Below are 20,874 nucleotides of genomic sequence, written 5' to 3'. Positions count from 1 at the left end.
AGCTGCCTGGCAATTCAGGACAAAGAAGGTACTTTTCTGCCGACAATGAAGAAAAAAAAAAAAGTGCAGTTGCCTCAACATGAACATGTCTTGTCTTTTGTGTGCCAGGTTGTTCATTCGAGGTACTCCCAAAAACAGAAGGGACAAGTTCCTTGTAAAAAAGCGAAAGTTAGATTCTGCATTTTTGCTCGGAGGCAGGTACTTTCTCGTTCATGGAGAATGACGTGAAGTTGATGGGATTGAACAGATTTGACTGGAGTGTAATTTAAATGTCGAAAAGAAAAAAAAAAATCCTCCATCACTAGCGCTGCAAACAGCTATGAACCCTTTGTCATGTTGGGGCACTGGCACTGGGCAATAATGCTCTAAAACAGAAATGTTTTTGCCAGGCCTGATGCATGTGCACAGTTTCATGAGTTTTCGCGGAGGTTTAGGTGCTCAAAGAGCAGAATTTGTCTTTGCAAACAGCACATCACAATGGCAACAGTGATTGCATAAATTCTCTATGAGGAGTTTGATAAATGAATATGACCTCTACAAAAGGCCACATAACTGTGACAAATTCCAAAGTAAACTCAAAATGGCATTTTGTTTAGGCTCTGGCTGCCAAAGACTGTTTTTTTGTACGTCGTAGGCTGTTACATATGCCTCCCGATATTTGTAAACCTAGATGAAATGTACAACTGAGAATCCTTATTTCAAAATCAATTATTAAGTGCAAAATGTGATGCCCCACCCCCGTTGTACAGTGTTTGGAAAAGTCAATATTTGTTTTTCCCTTTTGTTGTCCCAAGTGTTGAGATGGTACAGCCCAAGTTTGAAGTCCATCGGGCGAGCCGTCTAAGACAAGGGGCAAAACTATGACGTCTGTAAAGGTGCAAAAATGGGCCAAAATTGTATATTTAAATACTCATGGCTCACTTCCTGTACATTTTAGGGTATGGTGGGGTGCTACACATGCCTCCCAATTTTTGTAGGCCTCGGTCAAACGTAGTCTTCCCAGGGCTCTGTTAAACATCTGGAGGGTGCTCTACCGAGCCAGTTTTCTTTACATGTGTCTGGCAATTTTAAAATATCAAAATTTTCACCAGTCCTTAAGTGTGAGTGCAAAGTTTGTTGAATTTCCATTCAACTTTAGGCCTTCCAAAATGTGATGAACTATGGAGAAGAATAATGTCTACAGAAAGAACAGGGACAAAACTCTGGCTATATGCAGCATGCTAATTAGCTCACTAGCTTGTGGTTCATGAAGAATGAGTCATTTTAATCCTTTTTGTGATTGCGGAATGTCTTGTTCCTGTGTGAAAGTGCACAGAAATATCCGACCTTCACTGGGTTCTGTGTTAAAAGGCAAAGGCAGGATATGGTGACATTATGTGTTATTTCAGAGAAAGGGTAAAGGTTGCAATTATGACGCAGATGAGATAAAAGAAAAAAACCTATTCCTCTATCTGCATTTGTCAACAGATTTGAAGCAAAAATCTAACCTTCAAGCTTCCGCTAACAAACAACAGACAGCCATCAAAAGATCACCACTTTGTGCTCGTCGAATGTGATTAGATCATCAAAATGACAAATAATGCTGGAACAAGATGGCCTGTGAAAAAAGCTTTGTTCTGGGATTTATTCCTTGTGCTGTTGGACTTTTGTGCTTAAATTACAATTGAAAGTGGGACCAAATCCATTCAATTAAAGTTGCTCAGATCTGACAGGAGCTGTGACATTTTTTTTACCCCTTTGAACCTTTTCTACTAAACTTTGCAACACAAAAAGCCTCATGCTGCTTTTACCATATAGTATAGACTGCATAGTCACGGTCTTGGCCTGATCAAGGGACAAAAATGGGATCTAAAAGCATTTCCCAGAGTAAAGCGTGCCCAGCACAAGATAAAATGCTGCTTCAGTTTTGCTAATACGCAGCGTTATTTTTCTGCCTGGAGACAAGCTGGATTCTAACACCACATGGTAAGGAGCTTGAGTCAATATTTGGAGATTAAATGAAGAGGAAATGAGCTGATGAGATATTTTTAGCGGGTTGCCTGCCGTGTCGTTAGGTGCAAATGTGCCAAAGTGTAAAATGTATGTCAACTCAAGAATTTAATCCAAATTTGGAGCTAGGAATTTTTACAGGACCCATTGAAAGTTTGGACAGCAGGGAACTAGTCGTCAGCCAAAATGTAAATCCTCCGATCTGACAGAGGTGTCAAATGCAGGTCCAGAAAGTAAACCCCGCCACTTTTTGTCTTTAACCACAAGTGCTTCTACTCAAGAGCTTGTTTACCTCCCAGCTGAGAAGAAGCATCCGTAATGCGATAGTTTCATGAATGCTCTCTGAAAAAAGACTTTGCTCGGAAGTGCTATTTTCGTTTGAGGACCTACAGATACATTTGCACGTTCGTGAAGGTGTGAAAATAATCTCTGACAAGTATGCAGAATTTCGGACAGACTACTTTCTTTGATGGTACAAAATTAAGAACAGAACTTTGCCAAACAACGTCATCTTTATGCATGACAATACACGATCGATTGCTGCTGCTGCTGCTGAAAAAAAAAGAACTCATCATGGGCTGCAATGGGCAATATCAGGATAGAAAAGTATGTGTGGTCCCCATCGTCCCCTGATGATCTCACCCACTGAGAACGTTTGGTGCATCCTTAAGCCAATGGTCTATAAGGCGAGGAGGCACTAGCATAGTCAAGTATGAAAGGACCCATGTGCGAAAAGATGCAGTTGACATGCAGTTCCGAAGGAAGCGATAATGTGTACGATGCTTCGTAAGCTGGCAAAGGTTCAAAGAGAAGAACACATCTCGTACATGTGAAACAGGAGTTGACGTCGTGTTACAGAAAATACAACAAAACACTCATAAGTGCAAACAAGCTAACCGAAAAAAGTTGAGTAACAAACGTACTTTATAAAGCATTCAAAAAGGAATGGCCATCCATGGACAGAGACCAGAAATCAAGGCTAAATAAATCAACACGCAAGTGGTTATCCATGACTAAAGTCTGAATATTGCGTCCCACCCACTGACTGCAACTTTCAAAACGAGAACTGCTGGTTGATCAGTTTCCAAAGTGACGGCTCATTGTGGTTCCATGCGCTTGTGGCTTGTGTCATGTTTGCCTTTCGTTGGACTTCCTCAGACAGATTGTCTTACTGTGAAAGGAAACTGGATCGGCGCGATCTTCTGTGGCGCACATTCGGTCGGCGGCGCGGAGAGAACGACGCCAAGAAGTGAAAACCACGACGCTTAATGACACAGGCTGCTGTGGGCGAGGAGCACGGTTTGCTCACGGGGGGAGGATGGCTGATTTAGCCTTTGAGACTTCAGAGGAGAATATAAAACGCACCCAAGCAGCTACTGCAAGGAGTAGTGGAAAGGAAACAGCCTGTGACCGGTCCCCTCCCACACTTCAAGTGAATCGAGACGACGGAGGACAACCTGCCAACAAAGCGACAGTCAGCGACCGCAGAAACCAATAAAAGATGAAGTGATTCTTCTCTTACCCATCAAACTGCTGATGAGGCTTTCATCACATGTCTCAAAATATTGAATGTTGTGCATAGTTTAGTAGGGGAGTGACCCTGACTAAATGTCATATGGACATTATCTACTATTAAAGAATGATAACTATTTGTTCTCCAAGGCTAAAAGTTGCAACAGTATTCTTCTGTCGTGATAAGAGGGAGACAAGACATTAAGGGTGGAAACTTCTACATTCAATCCTGTCTCCAGAAAAGTTTTCAGTCATTAAATTGGTTGTTTTAAAAATATATGCACACAAAAACTACAAACATGCCATGTTCATGGAGGATGGGAGAGAGTGAATATGAATCAAATTTTGTGAGTTTTTTTTTTTAAACCTTCGTTTTTCACCGTATAATGGATACATCTTCTCAAAAGTCAAACCCCGATCGTGCGTGACATCAAGAGTGAGGTCAGCAAACCTTGTGAGACTTCAGCATTTGAAGAATTAACACCAGGGGTGTGTTTTGTCTTGGATACAATACAATACAATACAATACAATACAATACATGTTGGATGATGCATGAGATGCAAACCACCCTCTTAATACTCCTTGTGACAGCTTGACCCTGGAACACATTAAGCAGCTTGACATAATTTCTTATAGGAACCAAATGAAACTGATTTTGGAAGTTCCACTGTATGCACAGCTCTTTACAGAAAAAGCCACTCCAGTTATCTGCGGTTTAAAATGTGGTTGCAGTACTATTACTGCCTATAAAGTCAAAATTGCGCGAGTCGAGACATGTCATGACTCACGACGCTGCGTTCGGGGTGATGAGAAAATAACTTTTTGGTCTCCTCTGGGTGAAGGAGAACTGAAACTTTCTGAAATAACAAAAGCTTGCAAAACCTAAACGAGCGGCCGGATCACTTCGGGTCGCGATTACAGGGATCAGGAAGTTTGACGGGCGCTATTTTAATGTTGCTGTAAACACCGTCACCATCTTAACAGAGCGCCATCATTACCAAATGCATAGAGAGTGTTAGGCAGCCCCTCGAGTTTGCCGCTTGGGCGACATAACATCAAGACGATGATTAATACATCGTAGAGAAGCAAAGTAAAATGGAGAAATCTAAAGGCGCGGTGAAGGATCGAGTTCAGTGACAACAACCTAGGATAAGAACGAAAGTTCACTAAAAGCGATGTAATATGCATGCTAGGCCAGTAGTTGGCAATGTCATATAATAAACTCGACACACACAAAGAAAGTCGAGGCTCTACCATCAACGCCCTTTTGAATACCCTTTGTCAGCGTCTAAGTGAGGTTGAAATTTGACGGGTTTTTAACCCCTTCAGGGACAGCGGTTACTACAGTGGACAGCTTGTTATCAGGTTGCAGGGTGCATGAAAGGGTTAAATAAAATGACTGACAGCGATTCATAAGCACTGATGCTCTCATGCTGAGGTCCACCATTTTTTTTTTTTAACAGACTTGCCAACACTGATGACACTAAACATATTATTAATTTTTACTGACTTTCTAATGTCTTTTTAACAAAGAAATAATAACATCCATTTTGAAACATGCTTTCAAGACTCAAAAACTCGACGATCCTCCCTCTCCTGACTATTTAACACTGACTGACATCTGCCGGCTACGCAAAGCGTCCGTCAGCACCCTGTGAGTAAAAGTGATAATCATCCATGGCTGCGGGCTGAAGAAATGCCCAAAAATCTCCAACAGACACATCACCTGTTTTGGGACTGTCCACACCTGCATGTTCAACAAACAATTCAGTTCTGGTATTTGGGAGGATCAGATTTCAAGTGAGAGTTATTAGCCCGTTGCGATGAGGTGGGAAAAGGGTGCGCCACTCAGTTTTTTCCCCCATCAGCGTTGCCGGAGGATTTTGTCTGTCACGTTCAAGTCGAGTCACGTCTCAATAAGAAAAAGGAGACAATGAACCAGTTTTACCTCAGGAACTGGATTCAGATTCCTGAATGAACCATGATCCCGAAGCTGACCCGGCAATTCTCAGCCATCGTAGGTTGAATCACAGCCACTCATGGCCCCCCGCTCCCCTTAATATTGACCTGAGATTTTAGGAACAACTTGCCACTGACAGAGCAGTTTGGAGAAGAACAACTGTTGATTGCAAAGACTCACGCGAAAAGGCATCGGAGACAGCAGGACGAAGATCAACAAAAAACACAGAGAAAAACAAAAAAATTAGAACCAACCACATCCAACACCCACACGACACGACACATGTTTGCCACGACTATTTCACCATAGGCTGGGCCTTCCAAGTCACGCCCGCCATCGACCACAGCTGGCAACATCCTAACTCCAGACGAAACAACTGCTCGACACAAAGTTCTCGATAATGGTAATGATAATCAGATTATACCATTTTTTTTCACCGATACTGTGCTCAGAGTCCTTGCGCACTTCAATCATGTGGCAAATTCAATCAAGTGGCAATTAAAATGAAACGCAATGCCACAGTGATGGAAATTGTGTGACTCACCCTGGGTCTGTGGTGGTGATTTTTGAACAAGCGATTTGTTACGTCAACCAAACCGAGCAGTTAAGAAAAAAATAAAAAATAAAAAACATAAGTTCCCATTTACTGACCGTACATTGTACACACACATATAAAACATGACAACATGAAAAGAATGTATTCGGGAGATATAGGAAATATTGTGTAGCTGTTAGTATTTTACTGCACAGTGCTGCAAAATGGGGAACAGCAAGTACAACTTTATGTACAATTACTAGAGAAACATCGATTTCCCCTCCTACAAAAACAATTTATGGATTAATGAAAATAAATGCCTCACTTCAAATAGATCAGTGGTTCTCAACCTGGGTTTGATCGAGCCCCAGGGGTTCGGTGACTCGGCCTCAAGGGTTCGATGGAGCCTTTGCCTTGGAGGTTAAGACACACCTGACTCAACATGTCAATTAGTTATGACACGCCCATGGCAGATGATCACGTGACATCGCTTGTCCAATCAGTGCCGCGGGAAACTTCATTCGCTCAGTCGTCGAGTGACTGTCGTGATAGTACGTCGTGATTTTTTTTTTAGAATTTCTTTAATACATGCTATGTCAAGAAAAAAAAAAAAGCAGTCTGACGAATATTTACAACATGGATTCACATGCATCAAGGAAAGTAATGGGACTCAGCGTCCTATCTGCATGATTTGTCATGACAAGTTGAGCAACTCAAAACTGAAGGAACACTTCTTGAATCATATTTTTATGTTTCACTAATAAAGGGTCCGGTGAGTGTGCAATGAACTAATTGGGTTTGGTACCTCTAGCTAGGTTAAGAACCACTGAAATGGTTCGGTACCTCTAACAAGGTTAAGAACCACTGAAACAGATGGTTTGTTCATTCCCTGCATAGTAAAAAAAAAAATCAATCAATCAATCAATCAACACTAAAGCCCTTCCTCTACTGAGGGGGCGACCAGTGTTTTCTTTTCCGTGGAAACCGGGTTCAAATGGCTCTTTCGGTGTCAAAGGTTGCCGACCGCTGGTCCAGAATATATTTTGAACAGATTCAAAATTTCCTGGCGACAACCAACGATTGCATCAGGGTTCATTCAAGGTCACAAATATTCATTAAATGTCCACCTAATGTTCGCCAGACGGTCACCAACAGGTTTGGTGTGTTTCTTTCTGTCCAGAATATATTTTGAACAGATTCAAAATTTGCTGGCGACAACAAAAGTACAGCCTAACGTCTGGTGACCATTTGGTGAACTTTACGGGCTTGGACGAACCCCGAAGAACCCTGACGAGATCACAACTTCGAAAACACTCCCAATTGTTCAACGCTCAGTGGGGGGACGGGCTTGAGCGGCTGTAATCAGCTCAATGAATGATACTATTGTGTGCCATGGTAAAAGTCTTTGCTCCAAAATCACCACCTGCATAGCAGACGTGACATCTGCCAAGCTGAGGTTTACAGTGGCATTACTTGGGAAAGTGGGATTGAAATGTGATTTTTTTGCAACAAAATATGAGGGGGGGGGGACAATTAGAATAATCATCATTTTTTTAATGCAAAATAATCAAAAAAACAAACCAAAAATAAACATCTCACCTCAATTATGCCTCCTCTTTTCCCCTTGGGAGAAAAAAAAAACACTATGGGTAACTGGCTTGATCACAACTGCTACCAGCATGTGATGGCAACAGAGGACATCACAACACAACACACCCTACAGAGCAGGACTGGCATCTGTAAGGCTGAAGTTTACAGGATGCAGGAGCAAAAGCTGAATGATAATAATAATTAAATAAAAAAAATACAGTCATACCTCGGTTTTCGACCATAATCCGTTCCAGAAGGCTGTTCGAAAACCGATTTGTTCGAAAACCGAAACCACGCTCTTTTAAAAAAAAAATCTTTATTGAACACGTCGGTTCACAATGGAACGCTACACGAGCAAATGTCACTTCCTCGTCTACCCGAGGAAGCATCACTTCCGCGTGTAAAGAAGACGAGAGGATTCAAGTGGCGCATTCAAGTGCGCTCAGATTGGTCGAGAACCGATTTTCGGTCGTAATCCGAGGCATAAAAAACTCGAAATTTTTGGTCGAAAACCGATTTGGTCGAGAACAGAGACGTTCGAAAACCGAGGTTAGACTCTGTGTGTGTGCGTGTATGTGTGTGTGTGTGTGTATATATATATATATAGTATTTTGTGGCCCCCGAGTATCACTAATTAAAAATTGCGGCGCCCTCCAGCATTTAGCTCACCCATCTCTGTACGACATATAATTTTTGCAAAACAATTTTTGTCCCCTTAATAAAAGGATGGTAGACTCTACGCTTGAGTAAATAAACTCCCAGTGTGGAGGAAATATGCTACTTAAAGCATTAGAAATTAATAAAACGTGAATGAAGGATCAACATACAACGCAAGAGTCAAGCGATGGTGATGTTTTCACGAACTTACGGATGAAATGACTCAATGATTATATGACGCCAGCACAGCGCCGAGAGACATAAACACAAAAGGCAGCCGCCCACGTAGGTAGCGAGGATAAGATTACGGGAACATTCAGGCACAGAATGTCATCCAACACTAATACCCAAGTGGACACAAGTCATGAAATGAGGATTATTTCTTCCAACAGGAATGCCTCAAATGTGCACCTGCACTATCACGCTCTAATCAAGCATATCTCATAAACCATAAGCGGTCCTTTGAAACCTCAAGTGCACCTTAGGCTTAAAACATGCACCTTGACACATGGACCTGAACATTTTAAAAGAAATGCTGGCAAGACATGTTGGGACAATATTTTGTCCAGCAAAATTTGGTAGCGTCACAGGATCAACTAATAAATTTTTTAATAGTGCTTTTCTCGATATGCAAATGCTCAAAACAAAATGTCACCCTGGTGAGTAAAGATTATTCCCGTTTCAGTTGCAGAATTGGTTCCCTTCACTTTCTACTCCATGTCAAAGCCGGATTGGTAAACGCTTCACATTAATGATCTTCAAGCTTTAACGAGCGATTTGGAGGGAAAAAAAAGTCACTTTTATCAGTCTGACACTGCAAAAAATAGAGCGATATTTAGGCCGATGGTGAAAGCCAGATTAAAATACACCATGGGAGAACAAGCCAAAGTCTCTTCAACCCTAAAAACAATATTTATTATAAATATTGAAACTTGGGGTTAAACTTTTCCACGAGCGCACTGTCTCATTCACTTGAACGAGAACGGTGTGGCCCGCTTTTATTTGCGCTGCCTTCGCTGCCAACGACGCCTGCCAGACCCCACAACAATTATCGGAGGACATACATGATGAATGTAACTGCATCAGATTTAATTCTGAATGTAAATATTCATATTTTGACAAATTCAAGCAAGTTCGAGCAAGTTTCTACTATTTGGAGCATTGCTTTTTCTGAGAACGTCTTCCATATGACAGTTAAAAATGGGATTGCATGAAATCCTGAACTAAATCGAAAAAAAATCAATGCGTTTCTCGTGAATGGAATTGGGCCCTTATGAATCAACTCGATTTTAGAAATATGAATCGATACCCAGCCCTAATTATTTGCACACTAAAGCCCCTTATTAAATCACACCTGGAGAGTTGCTAGAGGGAGATGGTGTGTGCTGTTTGCTATCGTTAGAACCTCATTAAGGCCCCATGCTGGGCGACCAGTATAAGACTGCAGAAAAAAAGAAAGTGTATTGGACTGTTAACATTTAATGACCGCAACAAACACCAGCGTGCCGTGCCGGGCCTGTTTCCGCATTCTACACCAAACACTTGTTGGGCGTGCACCCAATAGAGTCTGGCATTGTGCAAGCCAGGACTGTCACAAAGCAGCCTCTGTGGCTTGGGGGTGCACCAGTGGCCTCGCCTCTGGTCAGGAGGCCTTACTGCAGAACCCCAGTGTTCTGGGAACGCAATTTGATCAATCCTGGGAGAAGTTTTTTTTTGTTGAAGCTGTCTTTCCACCAAGTATGTTTGCGAGCGGGACTAGACGGATCGGTTCACCCTGATCAAGTCAGCGTTTCTACCGGGTGTGCGGTAGAAGGGTGGGATTAAGTGTACATCACAATACTGCCAAGATATTTTTGCCCAAAACACCAACATTTCATGGTGAGTCTAAGTGGATAATTTGGGACTTAACTGCACTGCTTCATAGAAAAGGGACTGGTTAAACGACTGCTAATTATAAACTATATATCAAAACCAAGTCCGGTGATCCCTCACTTATCGCGGTTAATGGGGACCGAGACCAACCAAAACAAGAAGGGAGAAGTGGTTTGATATACGACTGAATTGAGTTACAGGCCTGGTCACGGAACAAATTTTACTTTGAAGTCAAGGTACAAACTGTACTATATCGACGTTACCTGAGCATAGGATGCCTTTGTGCCGGGCACATGAGAAGTCATCGCACTGACAGAAGCTGCCGTAGATCTTGCCGAACTCAGACTCGTAGCACAGGCATTGGTTGCAGCTGCACTCGCCGCGCCCGCTGCACACCTGCTTGCCTTCGGCCTCTCGGCAGGCGCTCAGGTGTATGCTGCTCGCGTCCCCCTCCTGGCACTCGCAGCGGGCACCAAGGTAGCCCGGCTCGCACTGGCAGCTCCCACATTTGTACGTGCCTGTCAGGACAAACATTTCAAATCCATAATGTTCAAACCGCCGCTGTATATTGCCGCATAATACAAGTCATTTCTGTATGCAATTATTTTTTTCATTTTTGCTTAAAATGCATAACTTCAAATTGCCAGTAGAAGGATTGAAATAAACTGCATGCATCATTTCCATTTAGGAATATTGAAGTGTTCAAAGCAACCACTGCCATGGTTAATTATGAACGATCTCTCTCTCTCTCTCTCCCTATTTTTTTTCCAATGCAAACTTGGTGACTGTATGCTTTTTTACTAAGACAAAAATATGAAGTACGTCACAGTATTTATTTTACGTTATTCTTATACACAATGCAAAATACCACTATACCTGTGTGTGTGTATATATATATATATATATATATATATATTTTACTGCTTTAAAATTGTCATATATTGCTCCAGTACTGCTTCTCGTAAGTTTTTACTATTTTTCACTGACTTAAAAAAAATACAGGTGCACTATTTTTTGGCATTATTTTAGAGGACTGTTAAAAATGGACAAAAGAAGAAAAGAGAGAATGAAGTCTTTCCTCTTGTAATGAATGGCCCAACAACTAGATAACAGTTACCAATGGAGCTGCAGATGGTGCTGTTGATTTGGGCCGCTCGGGTACAGTCGCATTCACACTGGTACTCGACGGCAACTTGCAGGCGGTCTTTAAAGCCCACCGGCTTGATGGTAAAACTGTGGTCGATGCCGTGAAGAGGACAACTCCTCGCCTCCACACTCACGTTAAATGACACCTGGAAGGATAAACAGGAGAGAAAAACATTACCGGGTCGGTAGAAATTAAAAAGGTCCATTGTTTTGGTTACTAATATTTTGACCCTCTCATGTCGTCAGGAAAGGTAACCAAAACACTAGAAAACGCTCTCATGATGCAGTGCTTTCCTTCAACACAGCAAACAACAACCACACCTGGACATTTAAATCTTGTATTTTGGGGTATTTTCTGAAAGGACAATGTTGAAATATAACAAGACGTAGAACAAAATTCAGTCAAATCGTCACCTCTGTAAGAGGAATGCAACTGATAACAAAACACTAACAAAAAACAAAAACTAAAATATTGGCTAAAAATACATCAGACATGCACCCATTAAACACCATTTTCAGATTCCAGCCCGTTCCAGTGAATAATTGAGTACTTCAGCTGCTTGTATGGCCTGTTTTATGATGTCTTACCTATTTGGTTCTTATTTCTGTCATTGTGGTTTTAAAATTGTATGTGTCTCACTGTGCTATTTTAGAAACCTGCCTTGGGACTACGGCGGAAAACTAGCATTTATGCTAAGTCCGGGGCGTTTACACAGTTTATTGTTGTGTTGATTCATGTGCACTGTCCCAATGAAATAAAATAAAATGAATAAATCCGGCTGTATTACTCACAAGTCAAGACCTGATCAATTTCCAGTTGGTGCGAAACACAAAAGTACTGGACACTTGAAAAATGACATTGTTTCGTCATTTACCGTATCTCCACCAAATCATTTTTTTATTCAATCTTCCCCAAAATTTTTTCATATTGAATGTCATTTGCCAATACATAAATGGCTTAATTAATTTTCAATTCAAAATACAAGTACGGTGACCAAAAATTAGTAATGGCTCTCAGTGTAGATAATTATAGAGAGGCATTCTAAGTGTCAATCAACCGTGAGAATGTTTATCTTTTTTAGGTCGAATTTTTGGATTGATATGATTTCACTGTGCAGCTGTATTTAATGAGATGTTCAGTGAATGGATAGGAGCATCAGGACAACACAATTGCAGCCACAGTAGCTATTGTTTCCATATTTGCAAGACAGTTAATGCGCTCCATACTGGCAAACACAGCTGCCATGCTGACGCACACACACACACACACACACACACACACACACACACACACACACACACACACACACACGCACACTGACCTCCACATGACCATGTTGTGTTTACAGTATACCAGTGGGTGCGGCTCAGTCATTGAATCAACAAAGTGCAGCCCTGATAGCTCAGAGAAAGGAAGAAGAGTGACCCAACCCGAAACATGGTGTCCACGTGGGATGGAAGTAGAAAGTCACATCCTGGAAGCTGTTCAAGCTCGCGTCTACACCATATTCTCCCCACTTCCTGTAGGTGGTGTAATGGCCACCAGCACGAGCCACACAGGAAGTGGTTACATCACATGGCGGCGACAGGACATTCCATCCCCCTTGCTGCCTCCGTATCACTAACGAGCTAATGAGCAAGGCACACAATTAAATTTAGTGTAAATGTGAATCGCGCGGAAGGCCCCGGCTTCATGACTGTCATAAGGACAACCGAGGGGGTTGTCAAAAGTTGAGTGAGGGGAAACACGCGGGAAGTAGGAGGAGTAGAGGACACAGGCAAGTGCGCTGCGAGTCATTGAGAAAATACAGTTATGGACCAAAGTATTCGGACAACAATGTGTTTTAAATGGTACAGTAAGTATGGTTCATCCTTGATAGAGAGTGTACCTAAAACAGTTCCCAGAGGAACTTCACGCAAAATTTTCTTCATTTTTTCAAGTATTGCAACACATTCCTCCTACAGAAAGTTAAAAGTGAACAGAATCGCGTAAAAGAACAGTAAGGTTCCACCTTCGCAGAAAATGAATGAATCTTGAACACTCGCCCTGAGGAACATCACTCAAGATTGTATTTGACTGAGAGGACTGCTCACAACCTCTGTTCTAGTTTTTTTTTTTTTGGGGGGGGGGGACTTGTTGCCCCCCACACTAAATTCATCCATGCCTGCCTAAGTAAGTCTTGCTGTGTGCACAGGGAGCAAAAAAGGATGATCCCCAAACATTTGCCACTAATTTGGAGGCACGACAATTGTTTGCAATGTCTTAAGGTTCGGGATTATGGTTCCGGGGTCAAGCCCAACCACCGATTGACTAATTAGAGGAGTGATTAAGATTTGGGTGGCCAGAGTTGTACTTTTACTAATGATTTCAACTTTTTGTGACCCACTGAAGAGTCAACACAGAGACAGGTGTCGCACTTTCCTCCAGCCCATGTTCCATTTCCTGTTCCTTCACATTAGACCTTTCTCTCTTTGGCAGCACTCATATCTTTCTGTGGTGATGGAAAGCCAATGAAAAAGTCTGACCACACTTTTGGGGTGTCACAGCAGGACATAATTTTACGTTATTGTATACTTTCCAATGAACAACAACAAAAAAAAAAAAAACAGAGCATAGTTCCTATACATAGTGGGAAAGTTGCTCGATAACCATTTGGTTATATTGTAACGTAGAGTTCTTTGGTTACCACCGCATTTTTTCCCCTCCTTTGACACCATTGGTACCCTTCTGTGGCAGCAAAGAAAAAGATGCATGATGATGATTAATTTTTACAGGAGATACTGTGTGAGAGACATTGTTGAAGAATATCTGGGTGGAATTGTGAATTGTACGACGGGCGTTAAATTGCAGACAATCACAATGTATCTCACCGAACATCCTGCAGCTTTTATCATCATTCCAATACACAAGTCAATGAAACACACAGCACTCGGTTGCTCTACCAGGCCAGAAATCAGAAAATAAATAAATAAATAAATAGAGCCTCGCCAATAAATAAATAAATAACTAAACAAACAAACAAACAAACAAACAAACAAACAAACAAACATCTCCCAAGTCAATATGTGAAAAATGTTCTGTGGACAAGACGAAACTACCGGTATTAAGTTTCCATCCATCCATCCATCCATTTTACGATCCGCTTATCCTCACAAGGGTCACGGGGGGGGGTGCTGGAGCCTATCCCAGCTGTCTTTGGGCAGTAGGCGGGGGACACCCTGAACCGGTTGACAGCCAATCGCAGGGCACACAGAGACGAACAACCATCCACGCTCACACTCACACCAAGGGACAATTTAGAGTGTTCAATCAGCCTGCCATGCATGTTTTTGGAATGTGGTAGGAAACCGGAGTACCCGGAGAAAACCCATGCAGGCCCGGGGAGAACATGCAAACTCCACACAGGGAGGCCGGAGCTGGAATTGAATCCGGTACCTCTGCACTGTGAGGTCGACGCGCTAACCTATGGACAATCAGGCCGCGGTATTAAGTTTGTCAAAACAATCACGACAATAAGAGCAGCACAAAATGCTGAGAGACCAAAAAATAACTAAAAAATAGTAGGGAATGGAAAGGGAGTGTGGTTGCTTCCAGTCTAAGTGTGAGAAGAACATTTGCTTAGCTACCGATGCCCTGGAAAGAATCCCTTCTTCCTGCCAAGTGTTTTTTTTTTTGTTTGACAGTCGCTTTCCTCCTTCAGCCTACTTTTGTGTGAGGTCATTGACATGCAGCATCCCACTCCACGGCGGGAATGCACAGAGGGAGCGACACCCTCTCTCTCCCCGCTAAGTCTTTGCTCTTAGCCTGCAAACACTTTTCATTCGTCAGCATAAAAGATGTGAACCCCAACTTTTTTTGGGAGCCCCTCCTCCATTCAGTGGAGCCGCCATTCAGTAACAATGTCACCCAAATCCGCCCTCTGAGGCCCCGACCACTATGCGTTGCCATCCCAACAGTCCCAGAAAAATAAAGCCAATAAAAGGAAACGACACAAGGTTTAGAGGGCAGACTTCCAACTTGTACAAAGCCGCTCCCAAACATTTTCAATACACCAAGGTCGCAATATACATTTTAATGCTATGGCTGGCGACAAGGAAAGAAGAAAGAACACCCATTTAATTAGTATGCTTCATCATGGGATACATAAAACAAAGACTTCGGTTCTAGCTAAGGGCTTATTTCATCCGGGCTGGTTACCATGAATAATTCGTGAGAGTAACGGTTATTCAATCATGCAGAATCCCAAGAATTACTTAAAAAAAAAAAAAAAAACAAACAACAATTTCAACACTGTGGATTCTTTGCAGCCACGTTCTTTATTTTTAATGTACGCAAGGCGGCAGTGATGACTAATGCAGAAATGTTTCAGTTGTATTGTTTTGTAATAAGCTGCTGTGTGTGGAGATATGAAAGAGAACGAGGAAATAAACACAAGCAAGAAAAATGCTTGAAATCCTTTTCTTTGACCATTTTTTTTTTACCTATTAAGATTTGTTTGTTGTGCCATGAAGCAACAGTACGTGTTGGCTGCCAAGGCACTTTGCAGCATGGCAGAAATAAATATTCATCAAGTGAGGAGGAGATCATGTGCATGGACTCACCGTGTCTCCTATTTTTAAGTCGGCGCACTTCCAGAGGCCGGGTAGCGGTTCGCCATCCTGGCAAGTGGCGGTGAAGGACAGGCTGAGGTCCTCAGGTTGGTCCCACACTGTCAGCTCCACTTTGGAGCGGATATTCTGTGAGGGCGAAAAAAAAAAAAAAAGATTTGTATGCTCATCTTTTACTACTCTTATAATCGGGAGAACGGAGGAAAACATGGGTAAAGTTTTCGCCTTGTCAGTCACAGTTTTTTATGGACTTGAGAAAACCAAAGTCTCTGCACATGGAAGCAGATTGAGTGTGTGACTGCTTCATGCACATCTGGAACCTTGCAACATATTTCATCCCATTTCCCATAACTGAATGTAAATCAATTGTAAAAGTGTTCCACCGCTAGCTTTGTTGTTTTAATGGCAGAAGTCATGTTAACACAGTAAAACTCCACACGGAAGACCACACAGCTTTCCGGGTGTCATCAGTGCTACAGTTACGACTTAAGCCACTCAGCATTGAAGAGAAATAGAGGCCATAACCTCTGCTTGTATTCTGATGAAGACTGACTCTCAATAGTTGCCCAGACTGTCACAGAAGCCAAGCCACAATTAGTCACTCAAATAAATATAAAGGTGCCTCCCTTTTCCCATCAGGAAAAAAAAAACCAAAAACAAAAACATGTTGGAATTTTAATTTTGTCAGTTCAGAACTACAATCGTTTTTCACATGGACACCATAGTTAACTGCTGAGCGCATTCAAGGGAGTAGCGAAATGTCCGGCCAACGAGGACATAGTCTTCATGTGCCTGTGTGTCCAAGAGTATGAAAATAAGATGGTTGTTAGCTTCGCTAGTTTCAGCTATTCCGAATACCGCTAAGATTTATTCCAGCGGTATCTCAGGATTGGCGACGTTATGCCCAATAATCCACCGACGACAACTGTGTGCTAACAAGAATTTTATGCTTCATACAACAGTTTCCAACTCCCATTTCAATGTTGGACCATGTGGAAGGGTCGTAACAACAGCCACCGACACGACGACACTTGTGTCGCTTGATGACATTGTGTCATAATCTTTGTTGTAGTATGGCAAACGGGCTCCACCCCTACTAAGGAACCAAAAACAAGATAGGCTGACAAGTCATTTGCAAAATATTTAAGTCTGTGCACAAATACAATAAACAGAAATAGTAAAACAGAAGAATGCTTGATTATATATAGATTGACTACGATGGTCTGTCTTATGACACGCTATGTTTTATAAAACAAGGTGAGACTGCCCAGCCGGTCGAAAACAAATATGCGGAGAATGAGAGATTTCACTACATTCAAATAATGGCCTCCCTGCTGACAGATGCTTTGGCCACGATTTGCCTGAGATACCTCAGGTCATTATAACATTGTTAAAACAACAAATCTAATCTTTTGCAATGTTTGCTATCATCATATGCGAGCGTGCCCTCCTCCGTGGTCTCAGTTGACCCTTCACACGCTCGCAGCCCGCAGTAGCTTTGAGTTGCCGACTGCCTCACAGATAAATCAGGCGGTTACACAACAATGTCCTTCAGTCGCATCACTTTTGGCCATCGCAGCGCGAGGGATGCAGTTTGGCAGCTGGAATGTTAATAAGGCCATGAGTCAAAAGCGCCATTTCCTTCAAGCTGCAGTCACACAAACCCCGCCTGTCCCATTCTCCCGCCCAGAGGCCCAAAAACATCATTCGGCTCAGGCGGGGAGTGAATGTAAAACACCCACGCGGCAAAAACACGTAAGGGAAGGTCTGACAAGTTTTGAAAAATGGCAGTTACGTGAAGTTTTTGAGGGCCAGGCAGAAGATTCTGCAGTGCATACACAATTGTCCAAGAGAGCCCAAATATTAGAACCAACTCTCATCCTAATGGAGTGCAGTTCTAAACAGATCTTACTCATAAACACATTGACAAATACATTGTGCCATCGTTTATTTTGCCCATAACATATGTGGTCTTATTTTCTATATCCACTTCACATGATCTCATTCAAACAGGCAAATCCAAAGGTTTGCTACCGTGATGACAATCCCAGCTTTTAAGCAACTGCCTGTGTGTCAGCTGGAGCCTCATAAACAAACTGTGTCTGTGTGCGTACTAGGGGGAAGACTTCAAAGACTTGAATTTGCCTCCTCACCCAAATAGCGTAAGATATTTGTTCTCAACCCCAGTTTCACTTGAGAATATACGACTAACATTGTTTAATATTATTCAACAAATGCATTACAAAGTTAAGGCCTCCCCTCATCGACAAATGAGTAAATAAACATTCCCTGACACTATTTATTTGCCCATTTTCAATGTTTGTTGCGCGTAACTGAGAGCTTATCGCAGCTGACTTGTGCGAAACATGGGATGCACCCAAAACTGGTCGCCAGCCAATTGCAGGGCGCTCATAGACAAACGTTCACATTCACCCCCCCATGGATTCGTTTGTTTTACTTGCATGCATGCATGTTTTGGGAATGCTGGAGGAAGCTGGGGAAAACCCACGCAAGCAGAAGGAGAACATGCAAAAGCCACACAGGAGTTGAGATTGAAGTCCGAGATATCAGAGCGCTAAGCCTGACATGCTAACCGCTAGTCCACCATGCAGCCTGCCACTACAGTGGTACCTCTACTTCGGAACGTCTCTTCATATGAAATTTTCAAGTTACGAAACGTCTCTCAAAAGGAAAATATTGCCTCTTGTTACGAAATAAATTTCAAGATACAAAAGGTAAAAAAGAAATACAGTATGGGAGGCTAGTCGCAGCTCTGAGTTTCCTGAAGGCAACATTAGCTAGCATCTTCCTGGCATACCATTGGCTAAGAGGGATCTCTACCATATCTGTCAATGTATGTAAATAGAGATATACTGTATGTGTCTATGCAGCGTCCTCGTCATTCGCCCCTTGGGCCATGATGTGATTCGATAGTTTTACGTAAATGTGAATCACCCAGAAAAAGTGTTTACCAGTCGGGCGATCGCTCGCTATGCTGATGTTTGCCTGGGACATTTTCGAAGGATTGTTAAAAGCCGACAAAAGCAAATGCCCTTGGATCAATTCTTCACAAAACGCCAGGCAAAACCCACTTCTGAGAGAGAATATGAACTAAAGAGGGTAAAAAAACGATGAGGACGCAGTTAAAAGTTAAATGGCCATTTTAATTCTTTACTCTATTCTTTCTTTTTTACATTATGCACAACTCTCATTGTGCAATAATCTAATTGTAACATGTATTTGTTACATATTTTGATGCATTTTTAAGCTTTAGAAAATATTTAGTATATATATATTTTTTAGACAACACATGAATTAATGAGGTAACAGTTTCCAGAGCCCCAATATTCTAACGAGCAAGTTTAGGCGAGTCTATAACCACTTGCTTCATCTTGCCACATACATCCACAACAAAGTTCTTAGCTCCAGTGCACCAAAGGATCTCTTGTAGGTGGGCTGCAGATGTGTACTTTGCTCCCTCACGTTGTTTAACTATTAGGCTCTATGCATCCCGCAAGGAAAGGTCAACACCGGTTCTGTGTCTCTGTTTTTGTTTCGCTCTTGAGACAGCACTCACTGGTGATAGTATGACCTTAATTTCGTAAGTAGAGGTACCACTGTATTTATTTCATCTTGATTTTGCAACGCCAAAATAGGATGCTGCGAACGTACATTGTAGGCTGCGATGATGAGCTGGATGACGTTCTTTGAGTCCTGGTCAAGGATCTCCACTGTCGTTCCCGGTATGAGTGCTGTGAAATTCTTTTCGGGAAGTGGAAATAAAGGAAAATAAAGGGAAGAGGAAATTTGCAACATTAGAAGGCAAGTGATGTAGTCACAAACGTAAAAATAAAAGAAGGTAATCTACCTTATAAATAACATACAACCGCTTGGTGACAGCAAATATGAGGAAAATGTTGTTTTCTGCCAGCTTCTCGCCCAGAAGTGCCAGAGAGGGATAATCCTGCATGGAGAGAAATACATCAAGCCTCGCTAATCGGAATGCTAAGCTAACTGTGCTGCTTTTACTGACAGTATGAAAAAGTCTTGTCTCGTTTCCAGCACAAATATAAAAAGGTTAAAGACTATAGTTCACATTGAAGGCTTGTTTTGATGGGACGCGTTGGAGTGGTCAGATTTCAGTTAATTTAAAATGGGATGAGGCTCAACATGCTTGCAGGATTCAATCATCAAATACCAGAGAGGTGATTCGAACCCAAAAAACAAGCAGCAGTGTTTCTTACGGAGAATTTTCATCAAGCCTGCTGACACCTGTTAGCTTGCATTGTTTATCAATTTTTGGCTGCCGTTCAAAGCTACCACTATTTAATGTAGGGCTGTTTGGAATTATGCGTACATAGGCCAAAGGCTGATAAACATCATTTGGTGAGCAGGCTTTTGATATCGTGGCATGAGAGGACAATAAAGAAAAATGAAGCGCACAGGGTCGTCCGCATGATATTGATCATTTTGACTGTGTGAGAGTCCTTTGTGTGTGATTTTTTAAAAAGCCAACTCATACATGGGGTAGACTTGACTTCCTCATGGCAGTACTGTAGTAGATGGTAGGCGACCGTAAGTACCAGTCAAACCTTCGTGGCAGTAGATGATTAGTACTTATGGTCTCCCATCAAGTCTTCTTCGCGACAGTTGGTGACAGGAAGACCCTAAGTACTATCTTCCGAGTACAAGAATGACCTTTCTCATAGTATGAGGAAAATGTGATTAGTACTTAGGGTCTCCAATTGTCTACAGCCATCATGAAGACTAGAATAGAACAGGCCTGTGTTTTTTTTGAAGTGTGCATTTACAAGTCAACACTTCATTTTGTGGTTTCACTTTTGGGTGGCTGCTTCAAGAAGTACACGTGTGTGCCAGTTTCTCCCCTCTGCAATTACTTCCAAAAGCAAGTGTGTGTGATATTTATATGTGAAGGGCTAAATAAAAAAAAAAAAAAAAAAAAAAAAAAAAAAAAAAAACAACAACACCTGCACTCTCTTGTCT

At 42.0% G+C, this 20,874-nt stretch overlaps 1 protein-coding gene and 1 long non-coding RNA gene across 2 annotated transcripts in view; one reads left to right on the top strand and one right to left on the bottom strand.

Moving 5' to 3' along the window:
* Window positions 1-20,874, bottom strand: part of itgb5 (integrin, beta 5) — a 41,443-nt gene that overhangs the window by 9,771 nt on the left and 10,798 nt on the right. Inside the window, exons 7-11 of the mRNA XM_019876930.1 lie at window positions 19,739-19,834; window positions 19,543-19,632; window positions 15,865-15,999; window positions 11,234-11,408; window positions 10,380-10,634 (exon numbers count right to left, since the gene is read on the bottom strand). Of these exons, the coding sequence (XP_019732489.1) occupies window positions 10,380-10,634; window positions 11,234-11,408; window positions 15,865-15,999; window positions 19,543-19,632; window positions 19,739-19,834 (751 nt within the window). The remainder of the gene's footprint in view (window positions 1-10,379; window positions 10,635-11,233; window positions 11,409-15,864; window positions 16,000-19,542; window positions 19,633-19,738; window positions 19,835-20,874) is intronic.
* Window positions 1,887-14,639, top strand: LOC109520008 (uncharacterized). Its single transcript, XR_002169067.1, has 3 exons — window positions 1,887-2,222; window positions 12,080-12,082; window positions 14,626-14,639. It is a non-coding gene; the product is annotated as an uncharacterized LOC109520008 (long non-coding RNA).

The sequence above is a fragment of the Hippocampus comes genome, unplaced genomic scaffold (assembly GCF_001891065.2).
Source record: "Hippocampus comes isolate QL1 unplaced genomic scaffold, H_comes_QL1_v1.1 scaffold110, whole genome shotgun sequence".
Classification (NCBI taxonomy): domain Eukaryota; kingdom Metazoa; phylum Chordata; class Actinopteri; order Syngnathiformes; family Syngnathidae; genus Hippocampus; species Hippocampus comes.
This window is presented reverse-complemented; position numbering and strand designations above follow the sequence as displayed.